We start from the raw sequence: 23,630 nt of genomic DNA, 5'->3' as shown, positions 1-23,630 counted from the left end.
AAGATCAGGACAAATATCTAATATATCGGCTGCGTCAAAACTGCAAACATCTCCTTATTCGACGAGTCATATTTGAATAAATGATGGCCGTTTACGGAGTATTCCGGTGTCTGCAACGAGCAGACGGACGGATGAACGCTCTTCATGAAATACGACGAAAACGACTACAGTCGAATATACCTGAGGATGCGTAGATCATAATAATACGTCATCTCGTTTCTGAAGATAGACGCAAAATAACTGGCACCGCCGAGAAATTATCGGGAACGCTTCTGTTACGAGAAGCTGTCGTCGTCGGCGTGCATCCCTTATCATTCGAATGGTAGTTAACGTCATAATTGACAAGACAGACACGTGGGGTACGGTGTTAGCGACGTTAATGAGAATTCCTGAAAAGAAAGAGACAGGAAATTGTTTCGAAAAGTGAATTTTTCCCTTCGAGGTTCGGCGTCGGCATTCAGGCAATTCCTGAGTATATAATTTCAACTCCATAACGAGAAGAACTATAGACTTCGAGGCGGTCGGGGCTACACTCGAAAGAATTAAGAATTCTCAATATCATAATCCATAAAATTCTGTTATGTCGATCCATTTTCTCACCCCTTCCTTGAGCATCGTCAGTACGGGATCTAATAATATGTAGATGTAGTTAGTTTCATTTCCCGTATTTGAAGTGAAGCGCCGAGTCGGAATAAGCAGAAGTCGTATGATGTTGTATTATTGGCCACGTATATCCGGATTGTCGCCGGTTTTTCTAGTCGGCTACGCTCGTATTCATTCATTCATACAAAAAGCCATATGAAAACGGTGCGTTTATATCATCGAAATGTAATTCGGATAAACTCAGAAGATCATCGGTAGTAGAAGATGACAGTCAACCATGTTTAGTGCCAGACAATATCAAGCCATGAAAAATTTATAGAAACCATAGCTTACATTTAGTGTATGTCATATTATATATATATATATATATATATATATATATATGTGATTTTATCAAATATGTCAAATATATAATGAAACTAATAGATTCAGTCGGCATAACTAGCGTTGAAACAAAAGACTTTTAAAAATCTTTTATGGGTCACGCCGGCAAATCGTTTCGCAAATATATCCGGACCGACAGAAAAAATGGACTGAAAATATTTTTCAGTCGTTTCCGACGCCCTTCTAAGGTTGGAATATCGACGATTCGAGGGCTTACGATTGACTTACCCGACTACGGACAGTATGACGGAACTACGGCGACGTACGCGCAGTTCCTCTTTACGACTCAAATCGCTGCGAATATTCCGCACCATTTTCCGACATAAAATCCGACCGTCGCGAACTCGACTTTCAGGCTACGCGATATCCGACGAAATTCCGCAAAAACTGAGAACGTTCTCTCGTTCGATAGATATTTATGTATATACCTTCATACGTATCATAAAACTAATCGAATAGAACGGGTAAATAGCACTATAGTCAAATACTCCGAATGATAATTAGGATAATCGTGACATTCTTGTGGCTATGAGTTAGCATTTACCCGGAGCTCGCGCGCTCGGGAATGTGACTATAGACTTAGCGATGTACGCACATTACATACACTGAACATCCGGTGTATCTCGACGGGGTAAGCGCTTCAGATAGACCTATGTACGCGCATATCCACGACCACGTGCGCGCCGGAGGTAAAATGAAATAGCTCAGAGGTAAACCATGAAACAGGCACGAGATATCATCATCATCATCTTCTTCGGAATCGGGAGAAAAACAACAGCTACCACGCTATGTAGTTAAGGTATGTTCATGCTTTGATCTCTGAAAACAAATTTCCGACAACGGCGAAGTTACGCGGCTCGTTGTATTTAATGGGCTTCTTCTAGTACAGTTTATTACCCAACGGCGTCGAACAGGATTGCCATTAAACGGGCCTCTCGCGTTCTGTCAAACATCATCATTCCCATGTATGCTAACTAAATAGATAATGCTTCGCCATAGGACTCATCCGCTGTGAAAATGAGCTGTCTTAAGCGAGGCGATTTATTTCAAAACGTTAGCATTCAGCAGTTCGGCTGATTAAAAAGAAACTTATCGCGACGAATGCTTAGTCGGTGCCACCGATAAATATTGCTTGACATTTTCGTAACGATATCTAAACAACCCCCCCATACGAATATCTGTCGCGCAATTTCATGAAACGCGAAGATAATGTTAGGATCAAGGGGGACGCTTTATCAGAATGGAACGATCATTGATTGATCGGAGAAATATAACAAACAGGCCGGCAGCCAAATTCACAACGCTGAAGAGCTTTAGGAAGTTTAAAAAGATGAGTAGATTTTGACGCCGACAGAACAGATAAGCAAGAATAACCGTTCGGTTAGATCTTTTGCTACCGTTAAAAAAAAAAAAAGAAGTTGGGAAGGCCTGTTAACCTGCCTGATGGAGAACTAATTACCAATCGCTAATATCTATTCCGCGCATAGACGAGATGTATCACCTCACTTTGATAGCAACGCCCAGTAAGAATTTCTGGTGTGTTGATTTAATTGCTACGAGACACGCGAAGGTAATCTTTGCGTCATCCGTTCGTAGAATGAATGAAAATCTTTAGGGTAAATGATCTTCTCGGACAACGCTCATCAGAGTGCGAAGCTTGTTCCGTAGAGAACAGGTTATTCAAATATGAGAAATAAATGATATATTCACTGATAGAAACAAATATTTTAACAATTCTTCGTTTATCACTATACTAAGTTATTTCATAAGGAGAGTAAAATCTAAGATCATATGTTAAGAATAGATTTATAGGGCTCACGATGTAAGCACATGTTGCGTGGAGATAACATTTTAAACCAACTTTTTAAAATCTACGGGTTAAAAAAAGAACTTCTTAGACACATTCGATGAAAAGCAAGGAATACTAAAAAAGTACAAAGCTATTTGATAAGAATTTAGGGATAACTGTAATATCTTACCTCGAATAAGATACGAATAGAATTATAAAAGACCATTAACCAGCAACGGTATACAGTAAGTAGTCCTCAATTAATCCGAAATGTGAAATAAGATGAATATGTCGACACAAAATAAAAACCATAAAACTAATCCGCAGAGCTTTACCGCCGCGACCGTCGACGAGGTAGCGGTTTATGACTAAAAATGGGCAGTGATAGCGGAGACAAATTAGTCAATACCTGTCAACGCGACAGCAACAGCAACAAATGCAATCGCGCCATACACAGCCGTGATACAATACACGGGTTAACTGTGAGGCAATCCGGCATCGCGACAAAATCAGCAATAATATCTAACGAAATAATAATTCCTCTCACTCGTGCAACACTAATCTGTGTATATAAAACTACGATATTTTCTCAGTTACAAAACTGCCGCGATATGAATATATATTCAAGTAACGGTTCGATCGTAAATTAAGCCGAACACTGCGGTGTCCGAATAAGGCAGCTATCACTATGGCTACCCTACCGGACTGAACCAGTCAATATGTTCAATAATTAGGTTCTACGATATCAACCAACATTTGAGCAACAACAACCACCATCTATATGATCATTCACTCGGTATCAAACGATACATTTCTGAATCGTCCAAAACAAATCTCATGCTGAATAAGTTTCCTGTTCGTTTGAGCCCACAACTTTTCCTGAACTTCTAATAACTAATTGAATCTAACCCCCTAGTGTATTATACGGCCTTATCCGTTCTTTTTTGAATGAATTCGCGTGTGATCTAATTTCATTCGTCTTATCAACATCGACTACTACTTTACCTCGATGACACGTTATAATGATCACATCCTATCCATATGCAGTATCCTGTATTTGCCATGAGTGGGACGATCCCATGTTGCCCGGCTATAAGCCTATGAGTATAATCTTTTATCGCCGGTGGTTCTCTCCGGGTTCGTCTGCTCTATCCACAACGACGACGACGACACCGTCGCTGACGTACCGTCATTATTTCCTGATCCCTACTGTACATACATTATCGACGTATTACGAGATATATCTCATTGTTTGTTTCACCAAAATCCGTTTGAAACGCGATCACCCGAATCCGTCGAACCCGGTCCACAACTTCGGCGATCGCTCTAATACTCACGACTACTATTATAGTGTATAAGCCGCAGTGGGACGTGAAGTCATCGGACGCCGCAAGCCGTAGGGATAGACGAATGCAAACTTCGTCTGAAGCGCGAGACCGTGATTTACCACGTATAAACGGAATGCTCTCGTTATTATATCGAGCTAGAAGAATTCAAGGTTATTACGAATATGATGAAAAGCAATTTATGAATGAGCGTAATAAGTAAGTTGCATATACGCGCGCGGCTAATGAGCAAAAAAATTTGCGCCGCCTAAAAAAGAAAAAAAACGTAGCGCTAACGGAAGTTAATGAAGGCGTTACTGAACTAGCACCTGAGCTCGATCGAATAGCATACAAAAATTGTTTCGTTCAACGGATTGTTTGTATAAGCCGCCAAGCGTCGGAGAATTACCGCATATGAATAATTTAAACGGTAAATTGAAGCTATTCTTTAACCGCGAACGACTGTTATTTCAAGGACGCACACTTCACGGTTCACTTGGCCGACTGATTAGCGATCTACTTAATCTAAAAAAGAGTTTTTTCATCGCACGAAAAATAAATTCATTTCGAGCCTGCGTAACGATAGATGATGGACATCCAATGCGAAGATCAAGCCCATCCGGAACCAGACACTACTAGCGAAAGGGATGGCTCAGAATGCTATGACGATACTATTGGAGTATCTATAGCAATATTTCCAAGTCCTTCGTATCCTTATTTTTAGAAAGAGACAATTGCTAGATTGTTAATCAGCCTTGCATTATTATTTAATGCCTAATGGTGGGATAAGACTGGTGTCTACAGAACGACCGAGAGCCATATACTGCCATTAGTCAATTAGGCACTGATTATGGCTATATTGGGTATCGATGTAGAATAATTTGCCTCTTCGTTCAATCATCTTATGAGATGAGGTGGAAGCTTCATTCATCCTTGTCGATTGTTACAGATGGGCAACAATCATAAATACCTATCTAAAATGTACATCCATAAGTGTAAAGCCTAAAAACCATACGAAACACCAAACATTTATTTACCAAACATTTTGGTAAACTCCAATGAAGTTTAATGCTTGCTGGCTTCATCTTTCATTATGTTTTTGTTATTATCCACGTTCATATAATGGTTAGGGGTTTCTTACTAACTAGGTCTAGACTTCAGATAAGCCTCGGTTCATTTCTGTCCCATGTGAATTCTAAATTACAGACCTACCAACCTACCACATCGGGGACAAAAAAGTAAATTTTCAGGGACACGTTAAGGAAAAATGAATTAAAACAATTTTCTAGAGGGACAGTAGAAATTGTTTCAGGGACAGCAATAGATCGTCAATAGCATCAAACAAACACCAGCAGGGACAGTTGGCAAGTAAGACTAGTAGTATCAATTACAGACATAATAAGAATAACGAAAGTGGTCTTCTTCCTCCTTACCAATGTTTTGACACCGTTTTCATTTTAGCGAAAAGCCCATCTAACGCACCGATGACCACCGTATACCGTTCTACATCGACGGCTTTCCTCTCCGTTTGAAGCGGCTGCAAAATACGATCGCGTTTATCGAGAATGCCGCCGTCGTCATCGTAATCATCGCGCTGATCTCGTGACAGATTTTCTGATTCGATTTCGACGCCGTCCACGACCTCCAAATTCAAAGGAATATCGACGATGATCGGCTGTTTGGAAATATCGTCGCCGACGTGTTGTAACCCGTTGTCGTGTACGGTATCGACGACAGCAATGACGGGCGCGAATTCAATCAGCGCCGGCCTGTTTGTCTCGTTTACAACGCGAACGTTGCGCAAGTTTTCATCATCGACGGACGTTTCTTCATCATTCGCGTTTGCGTTGGGATCGATTTGATCATTCGCCGCAGGTGGTGCCACTTCTTTTTGGTCGGCACCGAGATCGATCGCGCGATTCGTCCGCGAATTCGAAACAGACAAATCGCCGACGGTCTTCGGATCTTCATCGTCGCGTCGACCCGCGGACGTGTTCGTCGCGATCGCCGATATCTCATTAGATGCATCGTGTTCGTGTAAACTGTCTATTCGCTCCTCGGCGTTTTCTCGAGCGCTGTTGTTAGTAGTTCCATGGTGAGTATTATCAATTTCATTAATCTGAGTTTTACGTATCGGTTCGCCGGAATTCACGTTTACATCGACGTCAGTTTCGCTCAACCCGGTATGCGTATCTAACTGTAAAACAGTCTCGGACTCGGCGGCAGACCTTGCACCGGTTATTTGCCTATTTTTACCGTCGCCATCCGCTTTAACTTCATCAGAAGATTCCGCCGCCGGAACTTTATTCTCAGCACTCGTCGATTGACCCATGTTACTATTATCAACTTCTTCAGCGAGGCACTCCGTACGCTTCAAAACTCGCGTGAATTTCGAGTACTTTACTTTCTGCCAACACGACGATTGGTCCGAGAAACTCAATCCCATTTTTCGTAATCATCGCGCCATAAATGTGACATCACGCCCATACACCAGCAGGCGCGGTCGTCTATCATCACATAGTCAAACAATCACAACAACGGCTTCTGTGTCCACTGGAACTAGAATGGGGTACCGGTCCCGTCAGATGGCGCCACTAAGATATCAGACCTACTCGATCGAAATTAGTTCATTTTCGATTAATTTCGACCTCAGTTTTTTGGTATTCCAATCCAAAAATCAGGTCGGATTAATCTTTATAGTTTATATGTGGCACAATTATCGTACGTGAAACTTGAGAATATGAGATATGAGATTTTATTCAAAGAAAGAAATCCGCGTATTGTCGTCGTGCTGTACACTAGGGAACCTGGCGGATTCTTGTGGAATTTAGTAACGTTGCTGGTACCCGATTCTAAGACAAATATACATTTCGAATAATCATCAGTTATGATGATGATGAATTCATAAACTGTAACGGAAAGAGACGAAGAGAGAGAGAGAAAGTTCAATTTTGTAGCTGTGTAGAGTTGGATTATTGATCAGTAGAGTGAAACACTGTCAACTTCTATCAGCTGACAGAGAGACAGAGAGAGAAAGAGAGAGAGAGACACACAGAGACGATGTACGGTTAATGAGTCTGTCAATCCATAGGAAACTAAATGTCAACCTGCTTTCAACGCGCACATCGATCCACCTGAGATTGTTCATATCCTGCACGGAATTTGATAATCCACAATCCGCAAGGACACATATACATCCTTGTATATATACATACACCTAGCTATATAATATCGGAGTAAAATTAATATATAACAACCAGGAACTTAATGAATAGATGTCAATAGTTGATCGCGATACACTAAATGATCCTGTCATTTATGTACAAACTATGCGGAATTAATACTCCGAAATCGCTATCCATTCAGGATGCAGAGCGTAACAGCTGGTCGCATGGCGAGTTCATGCAAAAATTCAAATCCGCATTCTGACAAATCCGCGATTTCATAAAATGAAACGACATCGCACTAAATTACGAAATTTAAACGCGGAACTTAACGCATAATCCACGTAACGCGCTAACAGACACGCGTTGAGAAAAACCAGCGCTTTCGAATTGGATCGGATGGTGGCGCAATATGAATACATTAGCCGCAGGTGTACATGTATATATCTATTATGTACACCATATGGCCAGCATGTGTGGGTAGACATACGACCAAGAGCAATTAAAATTGTGAAATTATTGACGCAGTCAATGACGCAAACAATCGCTACAAATTGACATAAAAAATAACAATATTTCATCTATTTTCAGCGAGGTCAGTTACATTATACTGATTCAAATAGATCTACGCTATGCATGCGACCAAAAATACATACTCTTTATAATATGTATTTTTGATGCGACCTTTGGTGTATCATATTAAATTCTATTTTCTGAGAAAAATTCCCGAAATAAAATCATCATTTCATGAGCTTACCGAAGTATCAAATATCTTGCGTAAAGTATCATATCATACACTCGAGCGGTGGTAGCGCGGGATAATGTAACGTGTTCTGCAGTCAAAATATCGGCCAAGGTAGAAAACTACCTTCAATGAACATTGAGTGTAGTTAGTCGTTAATTTGATCAGGTCACAATTTAGCGCCTTTGTTGGTGGTAGTTACGTTTATATAGGTCCGGAGTAAATATAGGCCCCCCTCGAATGGCGAAAAAATTATACAGCCCAATTTGATATAATAATTCGAGCCAACCATAAATCATCTTCGGCGAAAACATTGATAAAATGATGTCTACTACAATGAGGCGTCGGTGTTCAGAGGCCAGCAGCCACCCTTTTCATTTTTACGTCCACCTCTGAAAATCAGCCACTCCTCGAAAAATATCTGCTGCCCCTAACAAAGCATATGTCAAGATTCTATCGACGATGATGATTGCTTTGAAATATATCGAGCTAATGCGAAAAAAGAAGATTATACCAACATTAAGCTTAGGCCTAATGTCTGTATCTTTTTTGGGGGGAGGGGGAATGAAAGCCTTGCTACTTCAGCAGCAACGATGTAATACACTTAACAATGAATGCTGCCCCTTTAAAATTCCAGCATACGTGGAGAACACTGGTTGTGAGGATCTTTATCATATTGACCGTATATAGAATCAGATTTTTATCATAGTACGCCGCGCCAGCTACTTCAGGGGGGTTTCTATTAATTCCAGTAACTCTCGACTGGACTCGAGATGACATCGAGCCTTCTCGTGCAAAATACGAAACAACTTTATGTAGAGAGTGCGTATGTAAAAACCTTAATTTACGAATACCACAGGAATGTACACGATATTTTCATTTGTATCTTAACGCAATAATAAAGCAGAACAAATATTCGATATCAATTTATTTCATTTGATTACTCTCCCCTTCCCCCCCCCCCCCCAGTAAAAGGTACTTCTGGACTATGGATTAGTTCTGAAGGCAGACATAAACAATCTATCCGTATTCATCCATATTGGGAACATGAAAATCTGATAGAAGCTCAATGTAATTGAATTAAGCAGTGATGAGAGGTGTATACGAACAATATATACACTACACACGAGATATCATTGATTTTCCATCGAGTGCAATCAACAGGTCTGCCATCTAGTGATAAAAAGTTAAATGTATAATACGTACTTAAATAGACACACACATTTCAACACACGTAATAGAATCATCATGAAAAATTAATACGATTCTAAAACACTACATTCAGATGAACATTCAACAGGGGACAATGAAGTCTGCAAGTGCAAGTCTGACAATGCCATCAGTTTTTTGGATTCCGGCAAGGGACTTTTAATTGCTAATTGGATTAAGAATTTGACTGTTAGTTCCATCAGGTAATCATCGGTTAAGTCTGACTTAATGTATTTCCTATGTTTCATCTATGCTATTAGATACTAACAGAAAACTATCGAACTCCGTCAAGGGTTAAATCATCTGAAATAATCTCCTTATCAAGTTTTCCTCGGAATGTTTTAATTACATATATAGCGCTCAACTGTACCTTACCCTAGCTGTAAAATGGGCCCTAACCCTAATGCTCTGGACCCTCTCGACTGTAACCCTAACGAAACCTAACTCTTAGCTAATAAAATGATTTTGTTTTTATTAGTTCATCTTACTAAAACAATGCCACATCTGCAAAATATCCAATGCCTAAAATAAGCGATTAAGAAACTCACCTGTCAAAATATTGCTGTTCTTCTTCATCGATGCGATGTGCTTTAGTGAGCACCGGCGCGTTTTCTACGGTCGGACTATTCTCGTCGATCGGTTCGTATTCGGTGCAGACGCTGTCTCGATTCGACGCCGCCGATGCGCCGCTGATCGACGCGCCCACCAGAACGTTACCGCTGATCAGATCGTACTCAGCGTACGACGGGTCGGAGATACGTTTCGACGGACTCGAATCTGTTTCGCTCGAAATCGACGACGCGCTCTGATCGTCCGGACTGAGCACGCGCGGCGAATACCGTGTGCGATTTTTCGCCCACGAGCGTATTCCGTCGTTTTCGTCGCCGTCGTCATTGAAATCGGCCGAAGTCGGTTCTTCGACGGGTCGCGGGGCAACTTTGACGATATCGTAAACGTGGTCGTCTTCGGTTTGTTTCTGGTTCGGTTCGTCGAGAACTATTTGCATGACGGAGCTGTCGGCGTCGGCAACCGTCTCGATCGGAATCGGATATTTACCACCGTCTTCGTCGCGACGCGGAATATCGTAATCGGCGCTTACATCGGCTTGCACCGGGGTCGGCTGTGATCTTCTGACGACGTTCCGTTCGGCGACGATAAACGCATCGTCGTTTACAGAAGAAGTTACGCTGCTTTGCGACGTAACGGACACCGTGTCGTATGGAATATCGTTGTAATTCGGTTGAAAATTGACGTCAAAATTTGCGCGAGTTTCGATCACTTCCGGCAACATTACGGGGACGTTCTGCTGCTGCTGCTGCTGCTGCGAAGGTGATTCAAAAACTGAATTGACCGATTCCGGTCGACCGACCGGCTCGAACGAGTCGAAAAACGAAGAGTCTTTGCTCGCGGTCGAATGCGTATGCGGCAAGGAGCCGTTGGTGTCGATGTCTTTGCGCACGCGAGGATAAGCGCAAACTTTTCCGTATCGCTGGACGTCTTCGGATTTCGCTTTCGGAGGCGAAACATCCGAAAGCGACTCCCGGGAACCGATACTGCCTTCTCTCCCCGAGGAAACGCCCGTCAGGGAATCCCTCGAGCCGACGTGCTCGCCCCGTTCCCACATTTGTCTGATCGAGCCGGTACTACTGAGCGATTCCCGTGAACCGGACGTTTCCGTCGAATTCCTCCTATTATCAACGACGGCATCTCCTCGTCCCGCGTGGTAGTAATTCTTCTGAATCTCTGCTGCTGGATTAATCTCGTTGTGTTTGTGACCGCCGGTCATTTGTTCGTCGTTATTGCGGCTCGCGCGTTTCACGCGGTACTGCTCGTGCTCGGCGCCGTCGTGCTCAAAATTCTTGTGATCGTACGGATGCGGAATGATCGGACGATGATCCGGACTCGGACTTCGATGCAGTTTGTATCGTTCGACCTCGTCGAGCGATTTCCGGTTCGACACGCGATCGGCCGCCTGTTTCGCGGACATCGCCGATTTGTCGCGCATCGTTACGACCGGTTGTTCCGACGAATTCTGACGGTCGTAGTTCGTTCGGTTGTTCGTATTCGGACGCACGGGAACCTGCGGTCGAACTTTCTTCCCGACCGTATCCCGCTGTTGCCACTGTCTGCGGGCGTCGAGCGGGTTAATACCGCTGTCTAACAGCCTCACGTCCGCCGTACTGCTACTGCGATTCTTTCGCGGTTGTTCAACAGATTGTCTCGTACTCCCGGGATAGTAATAATTTGCGTTATCGGCGATGCATTCCATCTCTGATGGATCGGACGACGAACGCGGTTTTCGCTCGTCTAACAAATTACCCGTCGATCCCGATTTCGGAGTCTGTTGATCGAGTCGGGATGGCGAGACCTTCACACGTCTCCTCGGCAGTTCGATCGGTTTGCTCGGCGTCTTACTCTCCTCTTCCATACGCGCGAACATCGCGCGCGTGATGTTGAAACGTTGAACGTGATTGGTCGATTCGAAATATTTATTCGGATCGGTCGTCGACAGTGAGTCGCAGCCACGCTCGATGTTCACCGCGGCCGGAGATTTATTGACGCAGCTGTCGCCGACGACGTTGCCGCGCTTGCGTTTGTGATCGGGCGACTGGTCGCGTTGCGGGCTGCCGCGTACGACCGCCGCCGGCACCTCCCGACGAGGACTCTTCTCGCGTTCGCCTTCGTCCGAATGGAGGACGCCGACCTGACCCATCTGGAACATGTTCTTCAACTGGCTCACCTTCGAACCATAGTTCAACGAATTATGAAATTCGAGGTCTTCATCGTCGAGCTCCTGTTCGCGACTGCCGCTGCGGTACCGCGAACTGCTCAGGATATTCCTCCGATCCATGCTCGTACTCATAGTTGGAATGACGTCAGTTTCTTTCGATGTTTCGAGCAGAAATCTTAAGCAAACGACGGAATGCTCAGAAAATCGGAGGCTTCATCTGCAATGAGATCAGAAGTTACACTTATAACCACTCTATTCCATTAGATTTTAAACCCTCGCGCAAATTTGCGACACACGACGCTTCATCGCGTTAAACCAGCTTTATGTATACCTCGAGTACTAATTGTGTCTAGAACGATATAGTCGCTACTAGAGAACAAATAATCGCTAATCACAAAATTGAAAATCATTGTAAATATCAAATATCAATCTAAATATACCGGCAATGTTGCATATATCTGCGGTCAGATCAAGTTTGAACGTTGCCATTTGACTGAATAGACTCTCATCGGAATAAGCTTTCAGTACTTTGTCTTCGATACATACCGGCGTATTGATCATAAAGTCTTTGCCTTTAACATTTACATATTAATTGCTTCTTCTAATCTTTATATGACATTCTAATAATCCTTGTAAAAGTGCACATACCGCAGTAAACAGTGAATCTATTAGGCCTACTACATACACTTACGTTCGTAATACGACCAAGCAGAAAAGCTCTCTTACTTTTGCCATTCAAGAAGTAGTAGATATCCCTTGGAAATACCTGCAGGGCAGTAGTACCCGGTACCTAGCATTTGAATGTTGGGGCCGAGATATCCGAAAAAGGGCAGTTCCTTGAATGAAACACTGAATCCTGATATATCTTCTCATTATGCCCTAACAAAAACTGTAATAAAATGCTTGTCAGTCCCAATTGAAGGATCTACATTAAATTTCTATTAGATATAACAATATTTGCTAAGAGGGCAATTTTCCAAATTTTTGGTGGGGCAATGGCCCCCGCTACGTACAGCTCTAGCCTGAATCTCGTTCAAATTCAAAAATGAAACTTAAAAACCGACGCCCTGCGGAACTGGATGCGATACGCGATCGATATGAATTTCTCCCGAACTGGAATTGAGCAAACTGCATTACCGTAGTCCCTAGGTTGTTCAAATAGAAAACGCTATTACAGAGATGACCGCGGACATGAACCGATTGATCGATCAAAACAATATAACTCATTCTGACAGTTATCGTGCTGCCTGTGTATCATCATCATGTAAAACTTGTTGCATGGCCGATATCAGTGTTACATTACTGTGTAGAGACATAATCACCATTATAATGATTAATAAGTTGGAAAATTGAGTCATGTTTCGGCACATTCTGACTGAACATATAATTGAACATTGGGAGTCGGCCTTAAGGCTGGGTTTTACAAGCGCCGTTAATGATTGATTTGAAATTTGTTCAGGATGAGAGCGGCGTTAATCGCATAAAACGCACAGCGCAATGATTCATACATTGTGTAGCACGTTTAAAACTCGGTTCGCCCGAGAAATATATTCATATCTAGTTCTGTAAGACTCGTCATATCGAACGGAGACTTGTAGCCGACTTATGGCGAATAGCTCGTCGTTCATCGTCGAGTCGATGATGGCGTAAAACATCACTTCGATAACGTGCTACTTATTTCAAACACACTTGCAGTGAAAGAAGAGTGCGTCAACATCATTAAGATCTAACCATAACTATGACTAATGTTTCATGACTATTCTATATACTCGGGTAATACTACTTACTAGCTGAAACGTCGGTTGTGACAAAAATATTTACCGCGCGACGAATATCCTTCAAATATTCATGAACTCGTAATTTCAAGATGATTTCGCCATACCTCGTTCGATTGATGGCGACGAGAACTGAATATACTCCTCCGGCTTGAAAACCAGTGACATTTAAGTAGTTGTTTTCCAAAGCACATATAATGAATGAATAGACTGAATAATGTATGATTTCAGACAAATATATGGCACATATATATAAACGTTGCATTTTTTTGCATCACATATACCTAATCATCGTAATTACAAACCCAGCCATAAGCCACAAAATCAATTTCTATCTATCCCGACGGTCCGCTGTACTTAAGTTCTGCGATGCCGATAAAGCTCTTATCTATCTAAATGCGGGTCTATGTAGTTTCTGCTATACACTGATGATGTTGTGTAGTATCCCTAATGCCTCCTTTCATGCCTCCGTTTTCGAGCCAAGATAACCTAAATCCGCAACAACCTACTTTTTTGAGCATGAATGACATAATATTTGACGCATCCATTTCCGAATGTTAAAAGTGCCGAAAAAAAGCGGGCATTTTTTCAAAGGCATAAATTCATTCGTGTTGAACTCGATGCCTTGACCTGGAATAGCGAGGCAACAATTTCGCTAATTCGGATAATATTTATTAGTATATATGTACACACTTACCGAAGCTAGTGTCATTATTTAGCTCTGATTTACGATGTCATAGTCCTTAAAAATATATCCTTATTGATACGACGAATTATTCATTCGACTTTGGAATATCATCATCATTCTGATTCCGTCCGATTCATTTGAAGAATTCGATGAGTTTTTGACTAGATATTCACGGTGACAGAAATTCGTACCAATTTGTTATAATATAACATTATGAATGTAGAAAAAATCCGTTGACCACAGACGTTTTTTTTCCCCCGAAATACTAGAACCAACACTCACCTTTTTAATCCGTATAGTACGACGTACATACAATGACAAATGACCCATATATACGGTAGTGCTTTTTAAACAGTACTTCACCGCAGTTAAAACTGAGGGACCCTATACAGGCCTACGATTAATGACAGTGACAATCAAATTGTCTCCATTTACTGAATGCCTGCATATACATACCAATCCTGTTCCCACTGTGGCAACGAACGAACGCCTACATTATATACCTTCACACGCATGTCAAGGATCAGTCGACATTTCAGTCGGACACGTTTATTTGATTTTCGTTACACGCGAAAAGAAAACTTCACCGAGCGCTGATTTTTTTCTCCGATCCAAACCGACCCTTAGATGTTCCTTTCCTGAAGCGTACTTCCTAAAGCGTTGAATGTTCGAAAATGTTTGTTCAATAAATTGATTTTATCTAATAATGTAATAGTAATAATTTCTGTAGGCCTATTAGGCTAATTCAAGCATGTTTCATCCTGGTTGAGTGAAGTGAATTAGTTCATGAGAGGTTGATTCGAATCACAAAATCTAATCAATTACCGGTATAGGTGTTTATTATTATCATTATCAATATTAGTAAACTCAACTTGATCGATTTATACATTTTATAATAGAAGTATATCTAGGCCTATCACAAAACCCTTATTTGACAGAAAACCAACACTACTATATAAATCAATGAACATTGAGGAAATAATAATAGTTAAGTCTTTGAGTAATCCTTGAACAGTTGAGTAATCATTGTGCCTAGGGGAGGGGGTAGTGAACGAAGCCTCTAAACGTTTGAAAGTGCTCTTCAAAAAGCCATTTTTTGGAAAATCAAGAAACCTATTCTCAAATCCTTCATTCAGGTACCTTGGTACTCTGATTTTCTTTTGTTTAAGTTTAGGTTGAAAAAAAATTCATATTTAGATCTTACCTTTGTCAAAGTGAAAGTGTCCCTTTTCCAGGGAAAGTACCCTTTTAAAAAAAATAGAATTACCCCTCAAAAAAGATTGGCATGGGCCTGTTAAAATACTTGATATTTTTTCATCCTTAAATTCTAAGGTGGGCTTAATAAGCATTAAACTAATGCATAAATAGCAGTTTTCAACTTAACTTTAAAAATAATTAATTTTTTGTCTGTTTAAAAAAGCCTAGGTCGTATTATCAAGAAGCAATCAACAATCACTTAGCACATTGAGCCTTACTACCTCTCGAAATCGTAATCTTGAAATAGATAACAGTGTCCTCATATAAAAGTTCATCTTATTTAAGTCTACCCTCATTATGCGAACCTTCTAAATAACGCCATAAAGCCTACACTTCCTCAGTATTATTTTTTAATTAAAAAAAACAGTTTTTCTTCTGTCTGGTAAATCTATTCAGACCTAGATACGTAAATAGATGCCGCCGAGTTTTTTTTAGTACCCATCAGTTGTCTGTATGTAAACATTTCTCAAAGACTCCTCAGTTTACTTATAACATTCAACCAGTTAATAAAGATGTCCAGTTGTGGATTGATATAGGCCTATCTACCGACAGAACTTTTCATTTATTAATGTAACACTGAAATGTGCTAAAATAAACGAATTCCTACTGAAAATGATTTTTAATCTAAAGCCTAGCCTACAACGACACTGCGATTGGAGACAACTAGTTGCCGGGCAGTTTTCGGCGCATGAGAGCAACTGGTTGGATACAATCAGTTGCTCGAACGTGTCGTTGTGAGCTAGCTTACTGGTTAGCGTCCATCTGTCTCCAGTTCCAGCCAGTTGCCCATGTTCTACTTTTGAGCAACTAGTTGTACTCAGTTGCTGTCATATTCGTCGATGTGGGCGCTCCATAATCAATAACACATGGTTGCAACTGACTAAAACAAAGCAATTTGTCACGCGATTCGAGATGCCCTGAGAATATTTGCTAGATTACACATCTCAGTTGCTGTCGATGTGTGCGCTATAGACCTAGCGACCGGCATGAGCCACGCAGTTGCAGGTTTTCATTAGATTTTCGATGTGAGCGGGTACTCGCTCACAAGCAACTAGTTGTCTCCAGTCGCTTTGTCGGTGTATGCTTAGCTTTAAGGTCTATCAATTGAACTTAAACCTTATTTCAGACTAACCACTTGTTTCAAGTTCATCTAAACTGATGATGCAGAAGAAAAACTGATGATGCAGAAGAATCCTGACTGCTTGCCGCCATGTTGAATTGGGTTCAACTCGTACCCTATTGTGGATAACTTTTCCCTGCCTTTTGACAAGCTTTTCACCTGTCCTATTTCCCCGTTTTCAATTTTTGAATCAAGGCTGTAACATATATTTTATGTTTGACACATTAGCAAAAAATATTAATCTTCTTCCTTTTATGATGATATCAGACATACCTATGCTTTCTGTGAAAAAAACGCTTTTCCTTATAATGTTTTTACAGTATTTACTATCTTTGATAATGTGAACACCAGCAAGATGCTATAGGCCTATAAATTTTGGGTTCCCATACTTTTAGGCCTATACTAGACAAGTTACTGTCTGATATAATTATAGGGCCTATCGGTTAAGTGAAAACCCATGAATCAAGAAGAAAACTGTGAAGAGAATCTGATGTTTCTCAAAATCTTATTTGCTATATGGAATGTCAGGAAATTTAAAAACAGGATAAATAAAAATTGAGCATAGATAGGCCATTTTTGAAAGGGGGTACGAGCTTGACTCGGGTCTGAGATGACTGTAAATCTCGCATTAGAATCCAAGAAAAAAATCCGTATCAAAACTGATGAATGTAAGTAAGGAATAAGGAGGAAGTCAGAAGAAACTGGTGTAGAAGAATTTTTTAGGACTAAAAATGGAATTTTTCAGGACTAAAAGGTCTAAACTAAAAGTCAAAGATGTCCTATCTAGTAAGGCCTATCTAACATCTTTATAATGATAGGCCCTATCGATTAAACAATTCCTGAAGATTGTTATACGGTAAATCTAGACATTGCGTCAACAAAACCTGTAATAATCACTTACCAAAAGCAAACTCGGTTAGATTAATTAGACTTAATTACGAATACTTTGTTGTTTTCCTTGTCAACGATATAAATCAGAATCCGCCATGTTGACTCAACCCACACCGGTAAATGATATACGCGTAAACACGAAACGGAACGACCATTTCACAAATCACACTTTCTAATAGAATCTGAACCAAATATTAAAGATTCTAAAATTTGATTTAGTATTCTTCTATTCCATATGAATTTGTACGTTCATTTCAGAAGGGGTAAATTCAAAATACCGTTTCATGGTGTGGTTAGTATTTTGTTTATCGAGAAACGGTTGGCTCCGAGATTATTCATCGCTTTCTAGAAATAATACTCGCGTCCCTGTGTATACGATCTGGACAGCACGTCGATTGCCAGAGTTGACTTTAGTTAGTGTATGAAAATCCCGCTAACGATGAGCATAGCGGCAGGACTGTACGGTCGGGACACCCTGTACATCCTTTATTCAGCATCAGGACAAGTCTGAATCAGTATCAGTAGTTACTGGGTTTGAACCCTATACATCCTCCATTCAGCATCAGTACCACTCTGAACCAGGATCAGTAATTACTGTGTTCGAACCCGGGACACCCTTGTGCATCCTCTATTCAGCATCAGGACCACTCTGAACCAGTATCAGTAATTACTGGGTTCGAACCTTAGAAACGATCAGGAGGTCATCAGCTACATTTACCGAAAGCATGAAGAAAATAAAAACAATGATTTTTACAAGAGAAACACAAATCTCATGTAATTAATCATGTAATGTTAACACCAAAAGAAGGATACTGGGTGCCACTTTTAAAGGCAAAGTTAACTATTCAGGACTCTGCTTCTGTATATAAAAATCAAACCGATCATCAGTGGAAATATCAAATTAGCGGGTGGTGAAATATATGCCGTCACAAAATATTGCCGAAGGGCACTTAAATTTTAGACCGTACAAACAATGTATTGGACAATACGGTCTGGATCCGCCCCTGATGGCTATAATAACAATCAAAAAGATTGCTAATTTCGTAATTACTCTTCAACACTCGCTTCTAACCGGTCAACAAGTGTTAGTGTGTCCGGGTTGAATTGGTAAGCTGTATTGCCAATATCCGATTATCATGTTTTCCGGACATCCTCGTCTCCGCACAATATTGGTGGGAATATTGGGTTAAAAAAAGAGGTGGATTGCAAGATAACAAAAACCACTGACTGGTGAACTAACAAAGTTCAGATTAGCTAACCAGATAAAGAATTTCAATCATATTTATTCTCATACAGTGTACAACAATTATACAAAATGCCAGGTTTGTGCTCGAGGAATTATAACGTAAGCTCCTAAAACACGTGGTCTGTATTTCAAAAACAGTCCAACCATGGACGTATACACTATAAACTAGAGTTTATACATCCATGGTCCAACCATAGACTCTATAACAGAAACGTCTATGGCCCACAACCATGGACTCTCGAGTCCATGGCTCCCCGCACTAAAACCAGAGATAAACCTGGCCAAATACTCTGGAAAGCGTAAGATTTAATGAATCAATCTGATTTACATTTTTACTCTTTAAAATTTGACCCGGCCGGCCACCTATCTACCAAGGTATTACTTTAAAATCATGATTAAGCTAACCATAACAGACCCGGCAGATAGAAATTAACTGATTACAAATTTCATTGATTTATGAAATGACCCGACCGATCGGGAAAAACAAGGTATCATTTTTAGCCTTATAATAATGACTTAGATTATTCAATAATAAAATTACTAGCTTTTAATATCACATATCATGCAAGGTATTTCAAGGTTTTTATTCAAATTTCCACTGCAACTGATTCATACAATTTGAATCAATAGGAAAATAACAAAATTACACAAAGAATTGTAAACTTTGATCCATAAAACACCGACAATTGGGACTAGTCTGAACGTCTAAGACTATTAATTTGACATTTCATGATGTCACCGGGCATAAGTGACACTTGATTATTTCATGAAATATGAAGCATTCTATCATATCAACTATACAGAGCAAATGACAATGTAAGAAAGATTTCTGTTTTTACAAAAAACTGCAAAACATATCTCCAGCATATAAACATTAAAGCTGGACATAAAACCACAAATTCATTCAAATAATCAATCTCTAATTTCATTTCATTAACATTATTTTTACAAGAAAACTGAAATTTTGCAAACTTTGCTTTGTATTCGAGGAATTATCAGTTCTTCATTAACCAATGGGTGAACTGTATTTGAAAAAAAACAGTTCAACAGAAAAGCATTAAAATCAGAGATAAAACCTAAAGATTAACTCTGGAAAGCTTGAGATTAGCTAATCAATCTTTATTTTTATTTCCATTAAAATTATTTTCCAAGATAACTGGAGTTTTACAAGATAACTAGAGTTTTTCTAACTTTACCTGAGGTTTTCAAACATTATCAGTTCGCTCATTTAATACAACGTTATTTCAGGGAAAACATGACAATAATTTTACTATCGATAACTAATCACGTTTATAGCTGTTTAACATTCTTTCTGAAAAAGAGTAAAATGTATCTCCCAGATATTATCCCTAAAACAATTAACAGTTACAGCAGTGATAGGGTGTGATATATAGGTAAATGGAAGCATGATCTTTCATCAGTTATTTGAAGCATTCTATCGAAACAGATATTTTTTAGTGTGTTTGATTTAGTTAAGGTTTATGGTTATTTGTTTTGTTTATTACTGAGCCGATAGAATGCTTAAAACAACAACAGAAAGGATCTCAAGAGGTTGGGAAACACGGAGAAGGTTGTTCTATGAAAGAAGAACCTTTAATAATTATTAAGTTGATTAGAAAACATGCCTGATGATGAAGGCCCTATATAGAGTATTTACTAATTGTTTGTTGGTTTTGTTTATTTTTATTACTTATAATTTAATTTTTTGTTATGTATTTTTTTATTTATTGTTTTTTTAATGTATTTTTCTTAATTATGTTCTATGTATTTTGTACTATTTATTACAATCTACATCATCAGGAATTATCAGCTATATCAGCTATACATCATATCAGCTATATTTAAATTGTCAGTTTAACGACATTTATATTATGGAGCTGTATTACATATAGTTTTTGATCTTACATGAAATATTGATTGCGGAATCTTAATTGCGGATACCTAAGCCATTTGATAATGAGCAATTTGTCCTAGCTATATATATGATAATTGTCAGTTAATCAATAATCATAGCGCAAATCAAGGCGCATAGTATGGCTCTGGGGAATGATTTGAATCAATTTAAGCTTTGTTTCATACTAGATTTGTCAAAATGCTGAGACGTAATCATAGTTTCTAAAAGATCCACTGTCCATAGTTTTCCCCATATTACACCAGATCTCGATAGAGCCCTAGACACTATTTTATACATGTTTCCGCGGAGAAATTGATTAATGCAATGGGTAAAGCAGCACATAATATATACTGTAAAGTGCCCGAATGTTTATAAATGTATCAATATACTATTTGTAAAAAAATCTATTAACCGACGAAGTTTAATTTTACAAGTAAAGCCAGCCTAAATGTATACGGGGCCCTAAAATATCTACACCAGAAGAATTTCTTGTCAAACATTATAAGATATTGAATGATTGCTAATATCTAAGCGATTGGTTAATTAATTAGTAAATTGTCCCATCTCTATATCTTGATTGTCAGTTAAACAATTGTCATATGAGGCCTGAAATATCTACGGTACATTCGAAAAATTTCAAATGTCACATAAGATATTGAATTTACCTTAATTGTACATACTTAAAAAATCTGAATTAATAACTGACAAATTTTCATTTTAATTATCAGCCAAAGTAGGCCTAAAATTGATTTTTGAATCGTAGTTAGGCCCGCTGTACTTCTGGCTGGTCATAGCGTCAACAACTGTGAACGGGCCTAGTGTAAATCACAAAGTCGTATTGGTTCTTTAGCGTTGATATAATCACATAAGCATGTCTTCCGAACGTGTAAAAGCTTGTCAGCGGACCAGTTGGTGGGATTATGTATTGGATGAAGTAGATTGCAAGAATTAAACACAGGGGCTCGTATCAGAGTTGTAGGTAGTGTAAAAACGATAATCTGTTAATCCAGTGCCTACATGTATAATGTATATAAAATAACAATATACAAGCCCCTGGGGAAAAAATACCATTGGGATCCTGGGTGAAACTGATTGGTCAACAACAATACCCAGGACCCAGTTTCATAATTCCTAAATCGATTGAGGCCTCAATCCAAGAGTTGCTATATTAAACTTAACAAATTTCAAAATCAATCATATTTATTCTCATACAACAATTATACAAAATGCCAAGAGTGCTCGAGTAATTATAATGTAAGCTCCTCAAACACGTGGACTTTCAAAAATAACGTCCAACCACCATAGGCGTATAAACTATAAATGAGTGTTTATACGCTCATGGTCCTAACATAGACTCTAAAACAGAAAAGTCTATGGCCCAACCATGGACTCTAACTGTAAGAGTCCATGGCCCCCGCACTAAAACCAGAGATAAACCTGGCCAAATACTCTGGAAAGCGTAGGATTAAGTAATAAATCTGATTTACATTTTTACATCATTTTATTTTCACATAACATATTAACTTTTAGCTTATTTTCTCAAATTTTAATAGTTATTTTATTTCTATTACTATGAATGAAATTGTAATAACTCTAAACCACAAAAGTAACATGTAAAGTATTTCGAAGTTTTAATATACAATACATTTCCACTACTACTGATTTTATACAATTTGCATCAATAGCAAAATAACATAAATACACAAAGAATTATAAATTTTTATCCATAAAACATAGAAAATTGGACTAGTCTGAAAGTCTAAGATTATGAATTTGACAATTCATGAGGTCAATATAACCGACACTTTGTTATATTTCATGAAATATGAATCTACCGTGTCAACTTTTCAAATGACATTTAATTATCAAGAAAAAGCTCAACTAATTCTTCTTGTCCAGACATTACAGGCCCCACACAGACGCGGTTAAACCGATAATCAAAACAAAGCTAGGACGATTGAACAATTAGCACTGCATCCACAAGTTATCCTCTATTTTCGACAGGGCCTTAATTAAATCAGCATTTTATGAACGACTGATAAGCACCAAAGTGAAATAGTTGCTATAAAACTTAACAACTGAAAAGTTTCAACATGAATGATGAAAATGTACAATGTTTTATTCACACAACAATAATATCTTAATCGAGGAATCATCATGTAAGTTCCTAATTTACAAACACGTGAACTGTATTACAATCTCTACAACAGTCTCTAACATAAAGCGTTAAAACTAGAGATGAAACATACTGATTCACTCCAGAAATCTTGGAGTATCAATTTATCATTCTTAATTTCTTTTTCATAAACATTACTTTCACTTGAAAACTAGAATTTTGCTAACTTTGCCCCGACAAAGATTTTCAAGCACCTTGGCATTAAATACTAACTATTCTGACGTTTTTTCTTCCAGTTTTAAAAACATCAACATAATTATACAATCGGTAACTAATCAATAACATCAATAACTTAAGTTTATAGCTGTTTTAGATTCTTTCTAAAAAGTAAAATGTATGTACATGATTTTAGATAGTAAGTCTGCCCCGTAAGTCTACCCCAGTATAACAATAAACAGTCACAGCAGTGATTGAGCGCAGCTAGTTCTAAGGACGGGTCGATCTTTCATCACAGTTATTCAAAGCATTCTATCATATCAGTTATTTTTTTAAGTGTATTCGATTTAGTTAAGGTTTATAGTTATTTGTTTTGTTTATTACAGTAACTGAGTTGATAGAACGCTAAAAACAACAACAGAAAAGATCTCCGGTTTTCGCTATACTTAGGGAAGGTTGTTCGATAAATGAAAAAACCTT

The 23,630-nt window shown here is 39.1% G+C and overlaps 1 protein-coding gene across 8 annotated transcripts in view; it reads right to left on the bottom strand.

Moving 5' to 3' along the window:
• The window catches only part of LOC141904968 (uncharacterized), a 42,905-nt gene extending 25,118 nt beyond the window's left edge, over positions 1-17,787 (bottom strand). For all 8 annotated transcript variants that reach the window (XM_074793628.1, XM_074793650.1, XM_074793677.1 and 5 more), the window contains exons 1-2: positions 17,689-17,787; positions 9,765-12,164 (exon numbers count right to left, since the gene is read on the bottom strand). In XM_074793628.1, coding sequence (XP_074649729.1) covers positions 9,765-12,079 — 2,315 coding nt within the window. In that variant the 5' untranslated portion in view covers positions 12,080-12,164; positions 17,689-17,787. The remainder of the gene's footprint in view (positions 1-9,764; positions 12,165-17,688) is intronic.
• Between the last annotated feature and the right edge of the window lie 5,843 nt (positions 17,788-23,630).

This window comes from Tubulanus polymorphus, chromosome 1 (assembly GCF_964204645.1).
Source record: "Tubulanus polymorphus chromosome 1, tnTubPoly1.2, whole genome shotgun sequence".
In the NCBI taxonomy this organism is placed as follows: domain Eukaryota; kingdom Metazoa; phylum Nemertea; class Palaeonemertea; order Tubulaniformes; family Tubulanidae; genus Tubulanus; species Tubulanus polymorphus.
Note: the sequence above shows the minus strand (reverse complement) of the source record. Positions and strands in the feature narration are given on the sequence as shown.